General features: G+C 46.0%; 1 protein-coding gene across 1 annotated transcript; it reads left to right on the top strand.

Annotated features, from left to right (window-relative positions):
• Positions 1-6,200: 6,200 nt before the first annotated feature.
• LOC124864324 (NACHT, LRR and PYD domains-containing protein 3-like) lies at positions 6,201-11,872 on the top strand. The gene is made up of 7 exons (XM_047359079.1): positions 6,201-6,523; positions 6,832-8,647; positions 8,953-9,126; positions 9,437-9,613; positions 9,717-9,890; positions 10,698-10,871; positions 11,372-11,872. The coding sequence occupies exons 1-7, from the start codon at positions 6,259-6,261 to the stop codon at positions 11,379-11,381; spliced, it is 2,790 nt and encodes a 929-aa protein (XP_047215035.1). The 5' UTR covers positions 6,201-6,258; the 3' UTR covers positions 11,382-11,872.
• The last annotated feature ends 1,357 nt before the right edge of the window (positions 11,873-13,229 follow it).

The following is a 13,229-nucleotide window of genomic DNA, read 5'->3' as shown; positions in this document are numbered from 1 at the left end:
TGTTTTTGCTCATGTCCATGATTGTTGGTATGGTTCTGCCGCAGCCTGTCTGGGTCTGATCTGGATAACAGGAACCCTCTGAGAACCTTCGGGGCTTTTTTTGGACTTTCTTCTGCAGAACATTAACTTGGAAACATGAAAAACTGATCTGGAACGCTTCTTCACTGAGAAACTTAAAGTCAGAGGTTGAAAGATGGGTGTAATTCCACCCTTTGAGCAGCAGAGAGCAGTGTTTCACGGGAGCCACGACTGCAAACAACTCCTGAGCTCTGATTGGTTCTGCCGAATCAGAATCAGAATCAGCTTTATTGCCAAGTTCACAAACAAGGAATTTGACTCCGGTCCACTTTGCTCTTTGGTTTTGTTTTTGTATTACAGAATAAACATATTTACAATGTACAATATACACATATATAATAAAAAAGGTGCATTTGCAACATCTGTATGCTGTTGTTTTGTACTCTATTAAATGTTCAACAGAGAAACAGCCTGGAGGAAGAAACTGTCTCTGTGGCGGCTGGTTTTAGTGAACAGTGCTCTGTAGCGCCACCTGAAGGTAAAGCTCTGAACAGTTTATGTGCAGGGTGTGTGGGGTCTGCAGAGATTTTAGCAGCTCTTTTCCTGACCCTTGACCTGTATAAGTCCTGGATGGAGGGAAGGTCAGCCCTGATTATTCGTTGCAGTCTGGACCTGTCCTGTTTGGTGGATGATCCAAACCCCACTGAGATGGATGAAGACAGGACAGATTGAATGATGGGAAGGTTTCGAGATTAAGAAAGATCCATTTTAACCCAGCTGTCCTGAAGGAAACAGAAGTCCATCTGCTTCACTTTAGCCAGAGAAAGATCAGCTGTTGCTTTGTGGGAGGAAACCTGCATCTGATGCAATTGGAATAAAATCCAGAGGTTCTCACCAAAGATTTAGAAACATGATTATAGACGTTTAAATGCAATATCTGCTCCTCACCTGAGAGCTACAAACATTGCTAAGAAAAGCTCAGCCAGTCCGAGTAGAAGCTGCTTCTCCTGGAACTCATGGAGGGACACAGACTGAAAGAACATCCTAACAACAACCAGCCAAAAGCTGCTTTTTACAACGACTACATTGTCAGTACATGAGATGGAACTACTCAGAAGAAGAAGTCTTCACAGGTCTGAAGAGTTAACAGCGGGTTCTGGTCAGCAGAACTGAGGGTCTGAGCTGATGTGACGTGTTCCATGACTTGGAGCATGTGAAGGTTAACTGAATTATTAAAGTAACTGGTCACCAGTGGAGAAACATTACCACAGTGGACTGATTGGGAGGGCCGATGTGATCTTCTGTTGGTTCTAGTTGGATGATCGTTGCAGAGTTTTGGTACCATCTGGACAGGAATAAGGGTTTCTGTTAGCACAGATAAAATGTTCCTTATAGAAACCATCAGAAGAAATAAAAACGTAGGTGAGTGCCCATCGGAGCTTCATCTTCTTTTCTCAACAACACAACCCATGGCTGCATTAATGGCAGAACCAGCTCTGATGTTTGGATCTAAAAGTCCTGTTCAGACATGTTGCTGGTTCCAACCTTTGGGTTTGATTTTGGTGATGTCCACATTTTCTCAACTCAACTTTAGATTGTTTTTGTTGATCACCTCTCAGCCAGAAGACTGGTGTTTATTGTTGCTGGATCATTTCTAACCAACTGAACCAACCAGAGCTGCTCTGAGCTCAGCTGGATTGGTGCCATGTGGCTTCTAGTGTCTCTGTATCCGTTGCTCAGCAATAAATCTAGTTTTTACAGTAGCCCTTTTTATAGATGTGGAGTCTAAACTCAGTCATAGCTGGTTTCATCTCACAGGCTAAAAGCACAAAAACCAGATGACTCAAACATCAGCTGCTTCAGGACTTGGTCTGTGGATTATTGCCAGTTTGTTCTGCTGAGCAGGTCCAGAGGATGACCTTTTCTTCTGTGAATAATGGAAATTAAGTGAATCTTAACCAAACATTGTGGTCTTTTTGTGATGTATGTGTTTAATGAAGGTGTTTCCATGACAGAAAGCAGGTGGTTGCTGACATACATGAGGAGAGATAAACTGGTGTGTCTGGTTTTCACATGAACTAACATCTCATCTCAATAATCATTTTTATTTCTGCACATTAAAACTGAATATTAATTAAATTAAATTAGAGTGATTATTTCTGAGTCGCTGAGCAGATTGTGCAGATTCAGGAACAAGGGTTACATCAGAACCAGTTCTACTGGATGTATAAAATCCTGGAATAATGTTTGATATTTAGTTGGACTTTAACATGGCAACCTTCTTATGATGCTTATGACGGCCTCTAAGGTTCTAGAAAACCCTCAGGCCTTGGGTCCTGCTGTTTTATACAATCTGGTCTCTCTGATCAGAGCCTCATTTATTACTGTTGATCCAATATATTTCCGGATCTTTACTGCCGTGCTTACAAGGTGGAACCAGAAAGTTCAGAGTCCATCACACCGTGAGCAAAGCAGGAAGAGAAAGATAAAGGGAAGAGCTGCTTTGACGTTATAAAGATATTTCCATCTAACTCCTCTGTGTTTCTGTAAATAAATAAGGAAGAATTTATTTGTTGGGGGGTCAAACTGGACTTCCTGTTGAGCTGTTTGTCATCTTTCTTGTGTTTGGATGTTCCAGTCTGGACTTACCGAAGATGAGCAGACGTCAGAGACAAGAGGACAGAAACGTATCTTCAGCATTCAGCTGCTTGTCCATGAAGAGTGACCACTCCAACATTCTTCCTCCTCTCTTCAGTGATAAACCTGGACCCTCAGACACTGAGTAAGAAACTGTTTTTGCAGGAAACCAAGCTGGAGATGTTTCTTTTCTCTTTTTGGTTTCATTTATTTACCACCAACACACCTGAGCTTCCGTGCCAATGTTCGTCATGAGTTAAACAGAAGAACAACATGAGCAGGAAACAGACACATTTGGGATGCTTCCGAGCTTCCAGTATCCACAGAGTGACCCAGTTAATGATTGTTCTGGTTATGAGCCAGGACCTTCTAGCATTATGAGACAGTTCACCACGTTTCCTGTTATACATTGCATGCATATCTACAGGCATGAGCTCTATTACGTCCGATGCTTAAAACCATATTTTATATCAATTTCCAGTTTCTGAGTAATTTTCCAGCAAAATGGACCTCCTGAGACTCAACTATGACAAAGAGAAATTGAGTCCAAGACAGTTCAAGAGGACCATTATATCGAGGTGTGACGTTGCCCGGTACAGCAGAGCCGGGGCCCCACCCTGGACCCATGCCTGGGGTCGGGACTCGTCAGAGAGCGCCTGGTGGCTGGTTTGCTCCTTGCAGGACCCGGCCAGGCCAAGATCGGACGAGAGATGCTAGGCCATCCCCCAGTGGGCCCACCACCTGCAGGGGGAACCGTGAGGGACCGGTGCAAAGAGGATTGGGCGGCAGACGAGGGTGGAGACCTCGGCGGCCCGATCCCCAGATGCTTAGGCTGGCTCTAGGGATGTGGAATGTCACCTTGCTGGGGGGGAAGAAGCCTGAGCTTGTGCGGGAGGGCGACTAGATATCGACAAGAAATAGTCGGGCTCGCCTCTACACACAGTGTGGGCTCTGGAACCCATCTCCATGAGAGGGGCTGGACTCTCTTCTACTCTGGAGTGGCCCACAGGGAGAGGCGGCGGGCTGGGGTGGGTTTGCTTGTTGCCCCCCAGTGCAGCCGTCTTGTGTTGGGGTTTACCCCAGTGGATGAGAGGGTCGCATCCCTGTGCCTTCGGGTTGGGGACAGGTCTCTGACTGTCGTTTTGGCCTACGGGCCGAGCGGTAGTGCGGAATACCCGGCCTCCTTGGCGTCCCTGTCGGGGGTGCTGGATAGTGCCCACTATTCATTATTCTGCTGGGGGACTTCAACGCCCACGTAGGAAACGACAGTGACACCTGGAGAGGCGTGATCGGGAGGAATGGCCTCCCCGATCTGAATCCAAGTGGTGTTTCGTTATTGACTTTGTTGTCGTATCATCAGACCTTCGGCCGCATGTTTTGGACACTCGGGTGAAGAGAGGAGCTGATCTGTCTACTGATCACCACCTGGTGGTTTTTGGATCCACTGGAGGAGGAGAAAGCCGGACAGACTCGGCAGGCCCAAGCGCATAGTGAGGGTCTGCTGGGAACGCCTGGTGGAGCCCTCGGCCAGGGATGTATTCAACTCCCACCTCCGGGAGAGCTTCAACCAGATTCCGAGGGACGTTGGAGACATAGAGTCCGAGTGGACCATGTTCTCTGCATCTATTGTCGATGCTGCTGCCCGTAGCTGCGGCCATAAGGTCTGCGGTGCCTGTTGCGGCGTCAATCCCTGAACCCGGTGGTGGACACCGGCAGTAAGGGATGCTGTCAAGCTGAAGAAGGAGTCCTAGTGGCTGTGGTTGGCTTGTGGGACTCCTGAGGCAGCTGATGGGTACTGTGAGGCCAAGCGTCCCGTGGCCGGGCGGTGGCAAAGACAAAAACTCGGGCCTTGGAGGAGTTCGGTGAGGCCATGGAGAGGGACTACCGGTTGGCATCGAAACGATTCTGGCAAACCGTCCGGCGCTTCGGGATGGGGATGGGAGGCTGCTGACCTCGAATAGGGACATTATCGGGTGGTGGAAGGAGTACTTTGAGGATCTCCTCAATCCTGCCATCACACATTCCCTGGTGGAAACAAAGGCTGGGGACTCAGGGTTAGACTCTGTCATCACCCAGGCGGAAGTCACCGAGGTGGTTAAAAAGCTCAGCGGTGGCAGAGCTTTGGGGTGGATGAGATCCGCCCTGAGTACCTCAAATCTCTGGATGTTGTAGGGCTGTCATGGTTGACACGCCTCTTCACACATTGTGTGGCGGACGGGGACAGTGCCTCTGGACTGGCAGACTGGGGTGGTGGTCCCCCTTTATAAGAAGGGGGACCGGTGGGTGTGTTCCAACTACAGGGGGATCACACTCCTCAGCCTCCCTGGTAAGGCCTACGCCAGGGTATTGGAGAGGAGAGTCCGACCGATAGTCGAACCTCGGCTTCAGGAGGAGCAGTGTAGTTTTTGTCCCAGTCGTGGAAAACTGGACCAGCTCTATACCCTCTACAGGGTGCTCGAGGGTTCATGGGAGTTTACCCAACCGGTTGACATGTGTTTTGTGGACATGTGTTTTGGGGCCACCCGGTCTCTTTACAAGGAGAGCAGGAGTTTGATCTGCATTCCCAGCACTAACATGGGACCTGTTCCTGATGCATGTTGGACTCCGGCAGGCTACCCTTTGCCACCGGTCCTGTTCATAACGTTTATGGACTTCTAGGCGCAGCCAAGGGACGAAGGGCGTCTGGTTTGGGGACCAGTGGATTTTGTCTCTTCTTTTTGCAGATGACGTGGTCCTGCTGGCCCCCTCTAGCCAAGACCTACAGCATGCGCTGTGGTGGTTCACAGCCGAGTGTGAATCTGCTGGGATGAAGATCAGGACCTCCAAGTCCAAGGTCATGGTTCCCGACCGGAAAAAGGTGGCTTGTCCTCTTTAGGTTGGAGGGGAGTTGCTGCCTCAAGTGGAGGAGTTCAAGTATCTCTGGATCTTGTTCACAAGTGAGGGAAGAATGGAGCAGGAGATCGACAAACGGATCGGTGCGGCTGCCGCATTAATGGGGGCGCTGTGCTGGTCCATTGTGGTGAAGAGAGAGCTGAGCCGAAAAGCGAAGCTCTCGATTTACCGGTCGGTCTATGTTCCTACCCTCACCTATGGGCATGAAGTTTGGGTCATGACCGAAAAAAAGAGATCCTGGACACAAGTGGCTGAAATGAGCTTCCTCCGTAGGGTGGCCGGGCACTCCCTTAGAGATAGGGTGAGGAGCTCGGCCGTCCAGGAGGAGCTCGGAGTAGAGCCGCTGCTCCTCCACATCGAGAGGAGCCAGTTGAGGTGGCTCGGGCATCTTTACCGGATGCCTCCTGGACGCCTTCCTCGGGAGGTGTTCCAAGCACGTCCCACCGGGAGGAGGCCCAGGGGATGGCCCAGGACACGCTGGAGGGACTATGTCTTTCGGCTGGCCTGGGAACGCCTTGGACTTCCCCTGGAGGAGCTGGAGGAGGTGTCTAGGGAGAGAGACGTCTGGGTGTCTCTGCTGAGTCTGCTGCCCCTGCGATCCAGTCCCGGATAAGCGGAACACGACAAGTACGAGTACGAGACAATGAGTCCGCTGGTGCTGAAGATAAGAGTCCAGTAAGACACCAGTACTCTTACTGCTTGCTGTGTTTCATGAGTCATTTTCTTTGTGTCCTCAGAGAGAGAAGCAGCAGCCATGTTTCTGCGGTGAATCAGCTGTCCTGCTGCTCTTGTCACGAGCTCCTGAGGGATCCAGTCTTTACCAGCTGTGGACACTGGTCCTGCAGACAGTGCATGGTCTCATACTGGGACCAATCTGCTTCATCAGGACAATCCTCCTGTCCCCAGTGTGGAGAAAGGTTCCAGTCCCTAACTGGACAGCTGACAGCTAATTGGAGAAGCTCTGTAGAGGGTCAGGGTGAGTACATGGACCTACCTGATCGACACACAGCTGCTCTTCATGCTTCAACAGCACCAAAGCAATCAACTCATTCAGTGATGAATTGTCAAGGTGTGGATAATGATGAGTCTCCAGTTCTTCCATTGGTTCTACTGTTTGTTGTTCTGTATCAGATGAATCCAGGCTTATATGTTGTTGGCGTGTTCGGTCCACAGAGTCTGAGCTATCAACACGTGACACCCACAGAGGGATTTATAGAATGATGGAGTATCACTGATGTCTGTGCTGATTTTTCTTTAATACCTTTTTTCTTTTGTTTTCAGCAGGTGTTGGTCTTCAGAAGGTTTTAGACAAACATAAAATCAGACTGAGGAGGAGATATAAATATGTAACAGAAGGAACTGATGAAATAGGAGGCAGAACTCTCCTCAACAGCATCTACACTGAGCTCTACATCATAGACGGACAGGGTGAAGTTAGAACTCAGCATGAAGTTCGGCAGCTGGAGACAGCATCCATGGCTCTCAGTGACTCACCAATCAGGTGCCACGACATCTTCAAACCCTTACCTGACCAGCATGGAGCCATCAGAGTGGTTCTGACCAACGGTGTCGCTGGTGTTGGAAAAACCTTCTCAGTGCAGAAGTTCACTCTGGACTGGGCAGAGGGCTTGGAGAACCAATATGTCAGTGTGGTGGTTCTCCTTTCATTCAGGGAGCTGAACTTGATCAGAGAGGAGCAGCACAGTCTTCTCACGCTGCTCCATGTTTTCCATCCAACACTCCAGAGGCTCCCAGCAGAGAAGCTGGCTGTCTGTAAACTTCTCTTCATCTTTGACGGCCTGGATGAAAGCAGACTTTCTCTGGACTTCAACGACAGTCGGCTTGTTTCTGATGTCACCCAGAAGTCATCAGTTAACGTTCTGCTGACAAACCTCATCAAGGGGAACCTGCTGCCCTCGGCTCTCGTCTGGATAACTTCCAGACCTGCAGCGGCCAATCAGATCCCTCCTTCATGTGTTGCCAGGGTAACAGAAGTACGAGGTTTCACTGACGTCCAGAAGGAGGAGTACTTCAGGAGGAGGTTCAGTGATGAAGAGCTGTCCAGCAGAATCATCTCCCACATCAAGACCTCCAGGAGCCTCCACATCATGTGTGGAATCCCAGTCTTCTGCTGGATCACTGCTACAGTTCTGGAGAACATGTTGACCACAGAGCAGAGAGGAGAACTGCCCAAGACCATGACTGACATGTACTCACACTTCCTGCTGGTTCAGATGAAGAGAAAGAAGAACAAGTACCATGAAGGACATGGGATGAGTCCACAGGAGCTGATAGAAGCTGACATGGAAGTTCTCCTGAAGCTGGGGAGGCTGGCGTTTGAGCATCTGGAGAAAGGGAACATTGTGTTTTATGATGAGGACCTGGAGCAGTGTGGTCTTGATGTCAGAGAGGCATTGGTGTACTCTGGAGTTTGTACAGAGATCTTTAAAGAGGAGAGTATGATCTTCCAGAAACCAGTCTACTGCTTTGTTCATCTGAGTATTCAAGAGTTTCTGGCTGCAGTCTACATGTTCCACTGTTTCACCAACAGGAACACAGAGGTGATGGACAACTTCCTGGATGGTTTACCTAATACCCAAGTTAGAAAAGACCTAAAAATGGGAGACAGTAACTCCACTGTAGATGGTTTCCTGATGAGAGTCATGATGAAATCTCTCCAAAGTAAAATTGGCTATCTGGACCTGTTTGTTCGCTTCCTTCATGGCCTTGTTCTGGAGTCAAATCAGAAGCTCTTGGGACCCCTTGTTGGTCAGACAGGGAACAGTCCAGAAAACATCTATAGAGTCATCAGCAACCTGAAGAAGATGAACACTAATAAAATGTCTCCAGACAGAAGCATCAACATCTTCTACTGTCTGATGGAGATGAATGATCTCTCAATTCATCAGGAGATCCAAGAGTTTCTGAGGTCGGAGAACCAAACAGAAATGGAACTCTCAGAGATCCACTGCTCAGCTTTGGCCTACATGCTGCAGATGCTGGAGGATGTTCTGGATCAGTTGGACCTGGCTATGTACAACACATCAAAAGAAGGGAAAATGAGACTAATTCCAGCAGTGAGGAACTGCAGAAAGGCTCGGTGAGTTCATCTAATTAATATCTGCAGCTGTTGGAGAGCCTGATGAGGGCTCATTTTTAAGATCTGATGCACTGGTTGCATGTATTCAAGAGATGTTTGACAGAGGAGAGTAGCAGAGGACCATAAGCAGTAACACACTGAGTTAGAACTGGCTGCACCATGATTTAAGAGCACCTGTGCATGATGTTCCAGCTTGTCCTACTGAGCTCTGCAGACTACCAACTTATAATGTGTTTAAGCTAGATAAGATGGGGGATGTCTAACCAGATCTCATTATATGCATCATCCTGTATGTGACATTAAAGACTCGTTGGCTGTCGACTCTCAGAGACTCACTGTGAAGTTGTGGCCTCGGCTCTGCTGTCCAGCCACTCCCATCTGAAAAAACTGGACCTAACTGGAAACGTCCTGCCCGACCCAGGAGTGAAGCATCTGTGTGCTGGACTTGCAAGTCCACACTGTAAACTGGAGACACTAAGGTCAGTTCCCTGAACATGTTACTGTGAGTAAAATATACAATTTGACCTTTGTGAACTTTTAAATCTATTGGGCATGGTGCCGTTTTACAGACAGCAACTGAGGGAAAGAACTTTGTTAGATGTTGGATCAGTGTCGTTTTTGTCCTGGTTAAACTTATAAAATCCTTTCTTACAAAATACCAAGATGTGTTTTTAACCGTTTGTCACGGTCCATGTGAACAGCAATCTCTGATATACTGGTACATATTAATAATTAGGTTCACACCATAAATCATGTTGCGTTATCTGATTAGTTTTATTCTCTATCCAGACTGAGAGGCTGCCGCCTGTCAGAGATCAGCTGTGATTCTCTCATTTCCGCTCTCCTGTCAAATCCTTTTTATCTAAAACATCTGGACATGGGTCTCAACAACAAGCTACAGGATTCAGGCATGAAGCTGCTCTGTGCGTTCCTAGCAAATTCACAGAGTAGACTCAAGACGCTCAGGTTAAATTAATTTCATTGTCCATCCTGTCATTTGTAAATTGGAGGCTGAAAACTCTGATCTAGTTCGACTGAGAAAACCATTTTCTTTTTTTTGTTTGTTTAGATTGCTAGAATGTAGTTTATCAGGCATCAGCTGTGCTTATTTGGCCTCAGCTCTGAAGTGCAACCCCTCCCGTCTGACATTTCTTGACATGGGTGGAAACAACCTCGAGGATTCAGGAGTAGAGCAGCTTTGTTCTTTTATGGAGAGTCCTCACTGTAGACTAGAGAAAATGAGGTAAGTTCACCCTCTCATTGTTCTAGATGTTGACAGCTGATGTTCTACAGAACTTCTGTCCATAAAGAATCAGATTTCCGTTTGCTCATAAAAGACTTTTTCCACATTTGTTGTAACTTCCACTGTTAGATAAAATGGGAAAGAAAAAAAGAATGTGTGTTTTTTTTACTGTCATTGAAAGGCCCCACATCATAATGCTGCCAACACCATGCTTGACCGTTGGTATAGTTATCTTAGGTCTGAAAGCCTCATCTTGACTCCTCCAAACATTTTTGTTGCCATTCTCTGTTCTTGTAGTCAAACACCACAAGCTTTATATAATCTAACCATGAAACATTTTCCTTAAGTCATTTGGCTTCTCCACGTGGGCAGCTGCACATTTCAGCCAAGCTTGAAGGTCTTGATCTTGGAGCAGGGGCTTCTTTCTTGGTCTGCACCCATTCAGTCCCTGGCAATGTAAAACTGGCTTTACTGGGGACAATGAAACTGGTGTTTGACAGAACAAACTGGTTTTAGAATGGATGAATCTCGCTAACATGAAAAAATGGATTCCATAAAATCCTCAATAAATTCAACCTTGCACAGCAAGCTCTACATGTTCTTGTTGTATTTTACATCATTTTTTCACTCTGGAAAAAGAACAGTTAGAAAAACATGAAAAAGGTCCAAGTTTAAATATGAGATTCATTATGATGATGATTGGATGAAAAGTTCTCGACAAAACTGATGTCTTGCTGGCCACCACCAGGTCAGCTGGTGGATGGAAGTTGTATCTGAAAACCTGTTGTATGCATTGTTGTTTTTCAGTCTGTGGGGCTGCAGGCTGTCAGGGATCAGCTGTGCTTCTCTAGTCTCAGCCCTGAAGACCAACCCCTCTTCTCTGAAATGTCTGGACCTGAGACACAACAACCTCCAGGATTCAGATGTAAAGGACCTGTTGGATCTTGTGGAGAGCAAACAATCCAGACTGCACAGGCTCAGGTGAGGGTCAACCCAGTGGCTGGCAGCTGAAGATGGAGAGGCTGGAAACAGTTCTTCATAGGGTGACTAGATATCAAAAACTGAATGCGGGACGACAAGGATGCTTATGAGGGACATTGTGGGACACATTACCAACAGTATAATGACTTCATATATTTTAATTTAACAAAGATCTCACATTACATTCATCAACACATGCTTTGCCTGTTAGTCCACAACAATGAATTAGCACAAGTTTGAAAAACAACTTGACAAGCTTATAAAGTTTAACCCTGGTAATCTGCGCTGCTTTCATCCTTGTCTGTCTGGCTGTCATCTCTGGGTTTGAGTAAAATAAGTCCATAGATCAGCAGGTGGATTTTTCAGCTATTTCTTCTCACTTTTACAGTGTTTTCACATCATGCTCCTCTGTGTGTGAAACTGAAAAATAACTTTGTGTCAAACTTCACAAAAATCCATCAGAGATCCCCTCTCACTGGCCTTTGCTCTTCCCTCTGCAGATGGAAGTGATCTTTGCACAGATGATAGTGAAGAGGATGGTGGTTCTGCCGAAAGAAGATTGACCCACGTTCTGATGATCCGAGGCGGTTAAAACAGCAGCTTGCAAGAACCAATCAGACAGAGGAATCAGAACAAATGGAAAAGACTTAGTGTACTTACAGTGAATTGCTCCAGAACAGTTCTGGTTCTAATTTGTTCTATGTTCGTTAGCTAATACATCTATTGCAGCTGTCAGGATGATTTACTGACGCTGCACGTTAATTTATCTCCTAGTATTGACAAGGTTTTCCTCAGCCTGAGGTTTCTCTGGAGCCAGAAACATTAAAGCTGAAGGTTCTCAAAGAAAACCTTCGACTCCATGTAAGAACTAAGCAAAACACCTGAAACTGTTGAGTCCATTAAAATCAGAACCAGGTCTTCTAAGCTCCATTTGTGTAATATTGCAGATAAAAACCTTCAAGAGTTACAATAAACTGATTTAAGTCATGATGTAAATCTCACTGAGCCGTTCTCCTTTACTCACAATTCATTTTAATTCCAGAGTAGCTTAAAGTTTTAAACCAGGGGTGTCCAAACTTTTAGCACCATGGGCCAAAATCACCACGCTGAAGGACCACAGGGGCCATCATTTTAATAAATTGTGTTTCATAAATGAAACATGCTGAATTTTAAAGAAACAAACTAGAAAAGAACAAATTGATTCGTTGATGAAAGGAAGGTTTGAGGTTTTCTAACTTTTTGCTCTAGAAAATCATTTTTAGTTTATTATCAGCAACAAAAGAGAATTTTATTCTAAAAGTTTCGGTGTTTTAAACCTTTATTTGACCAACCGTGGTGCCCAAGCCCGTCTGAGTAAAAGGTCTCTGGATGTTTGTGGCCCGACTTCCTATCATTAAAATAATGGCTAATAATGATTAATGAAACAAAAATATTTTGTTTTGCACCAAACATTTTCCATTTCAGGAGATAGAAATTTATAGGTGAGAAAAGTCCATCTGCTGGATGGCCAATGTGGACCTTTCTTGAACTGAGGTCGGGGTCCTAATTAAATTGTTCCTAGGGCCACAAATGGCCCCTGGGCCAAACGTTGGACACTCCTGCTTTAAATGAGACAGAAATAAGAAATTATTTCTCTGTTAGAAGCTGCTGCAGATGCCATTTACTCTGCATGTTTCTAATATTTGTGACAAGGTCGATATGCTGTGTGTGTCTTAATATAATCCTGAATCCTGAAACGTCACAGATGATTCATCTTCATCGAGGAAACTAGTGAGATTATTAGTTATTTTTCCAAATCTATTATGAAAATTAATGATTTGATATTAAACTTGTAAATGAGACCGAATACTGGAATTTAAATAGAGCTTAAAGCTGTTTTGAATAATTTTTTTGTTGAGGGTTACTTTATCTTAAATTAAGTGTCATAGACTGTAATATCTGAGTAATTCCACGAAGTTTAATTTCAAACAGTTAATAAGTTTAATAAAATATTGTTTTAGGGAATTTTAGTTGGAGCAGCCGCTCCACTCGGAGGTCCTCTCTTCATCTCCAAGGCAAGCTCTTTTTAGCTGCTTGGATGCAGGATCTGGTTCTTTCAGTTATGATCCAGATGTCAGAACCATAGGTGAGGGTTGGACCATCGATGGACCATCAAGACCAGAGCTTCACCTTTCAACTCAGCTTCTTCTCCACCACAGACCGAAGTAACGCCCTCATCACTGCAGACGAAGCTCTGGTCCATCTTCTGCTGTGTCCTGCCTTCACTCAGGAACATGGGAACCAATCTGTTTACGGCAAAGAGTGACCTTTGACCTGAAGGGAGGGTTCTCTAATAATGGAGCAATTTGTTTGGGACTG

The sequence above is a fragment of the Girardinichthys multiradiatus genome, chromosome Y (genome assembly GCF_021462225.1).
Source record: "Girardinichthys multiradiatus isolate DD_20200921_A chromosome Y, DD_fGirMul_XY1, whole genome shotgun sequence".
In the NCBI taxonomy this organism is placed as follows: Eukaryota; Metazoa; Chordata; class Actinopteri; order Cyprinodontiformes; family Goodeidae; genus Girardinichthys; species Girardinichthys multiradiatus.
Note: the sequence above shows the minus strand (reverse complement) of the source record. Positions and strands in the feature narration are given on the sequence as shown.

What these genes read in the sequence shown, in the direction of transcription:
- LOC124864324 (XM_047359079.1), top strand. Translation starts at nt 6,259, where the DNA reads ATGAGTCATTTTCTTTGTGTCCTCAGAGAGAGAAGCAGCAGCCATGTT. An exon ending in TGTAAACTGGAGACACTAAG is followed by an intron (nt 9,127 to 9,436) that starts GTCAGTTCCCTG and finishes TTCTCTATCCAG; the next exon opens with ACTGAGAGGCTGCCGCCTGT. An exon ending in AGTAGACTCAAGACGCTCAG is followed by an intron (nt 9,614 to 9,716) that starts GTTAAATTAATT and finishes TTGTTTGTTTAG; the next exon opens with ATTGCTAGAATGTAGTTTAT.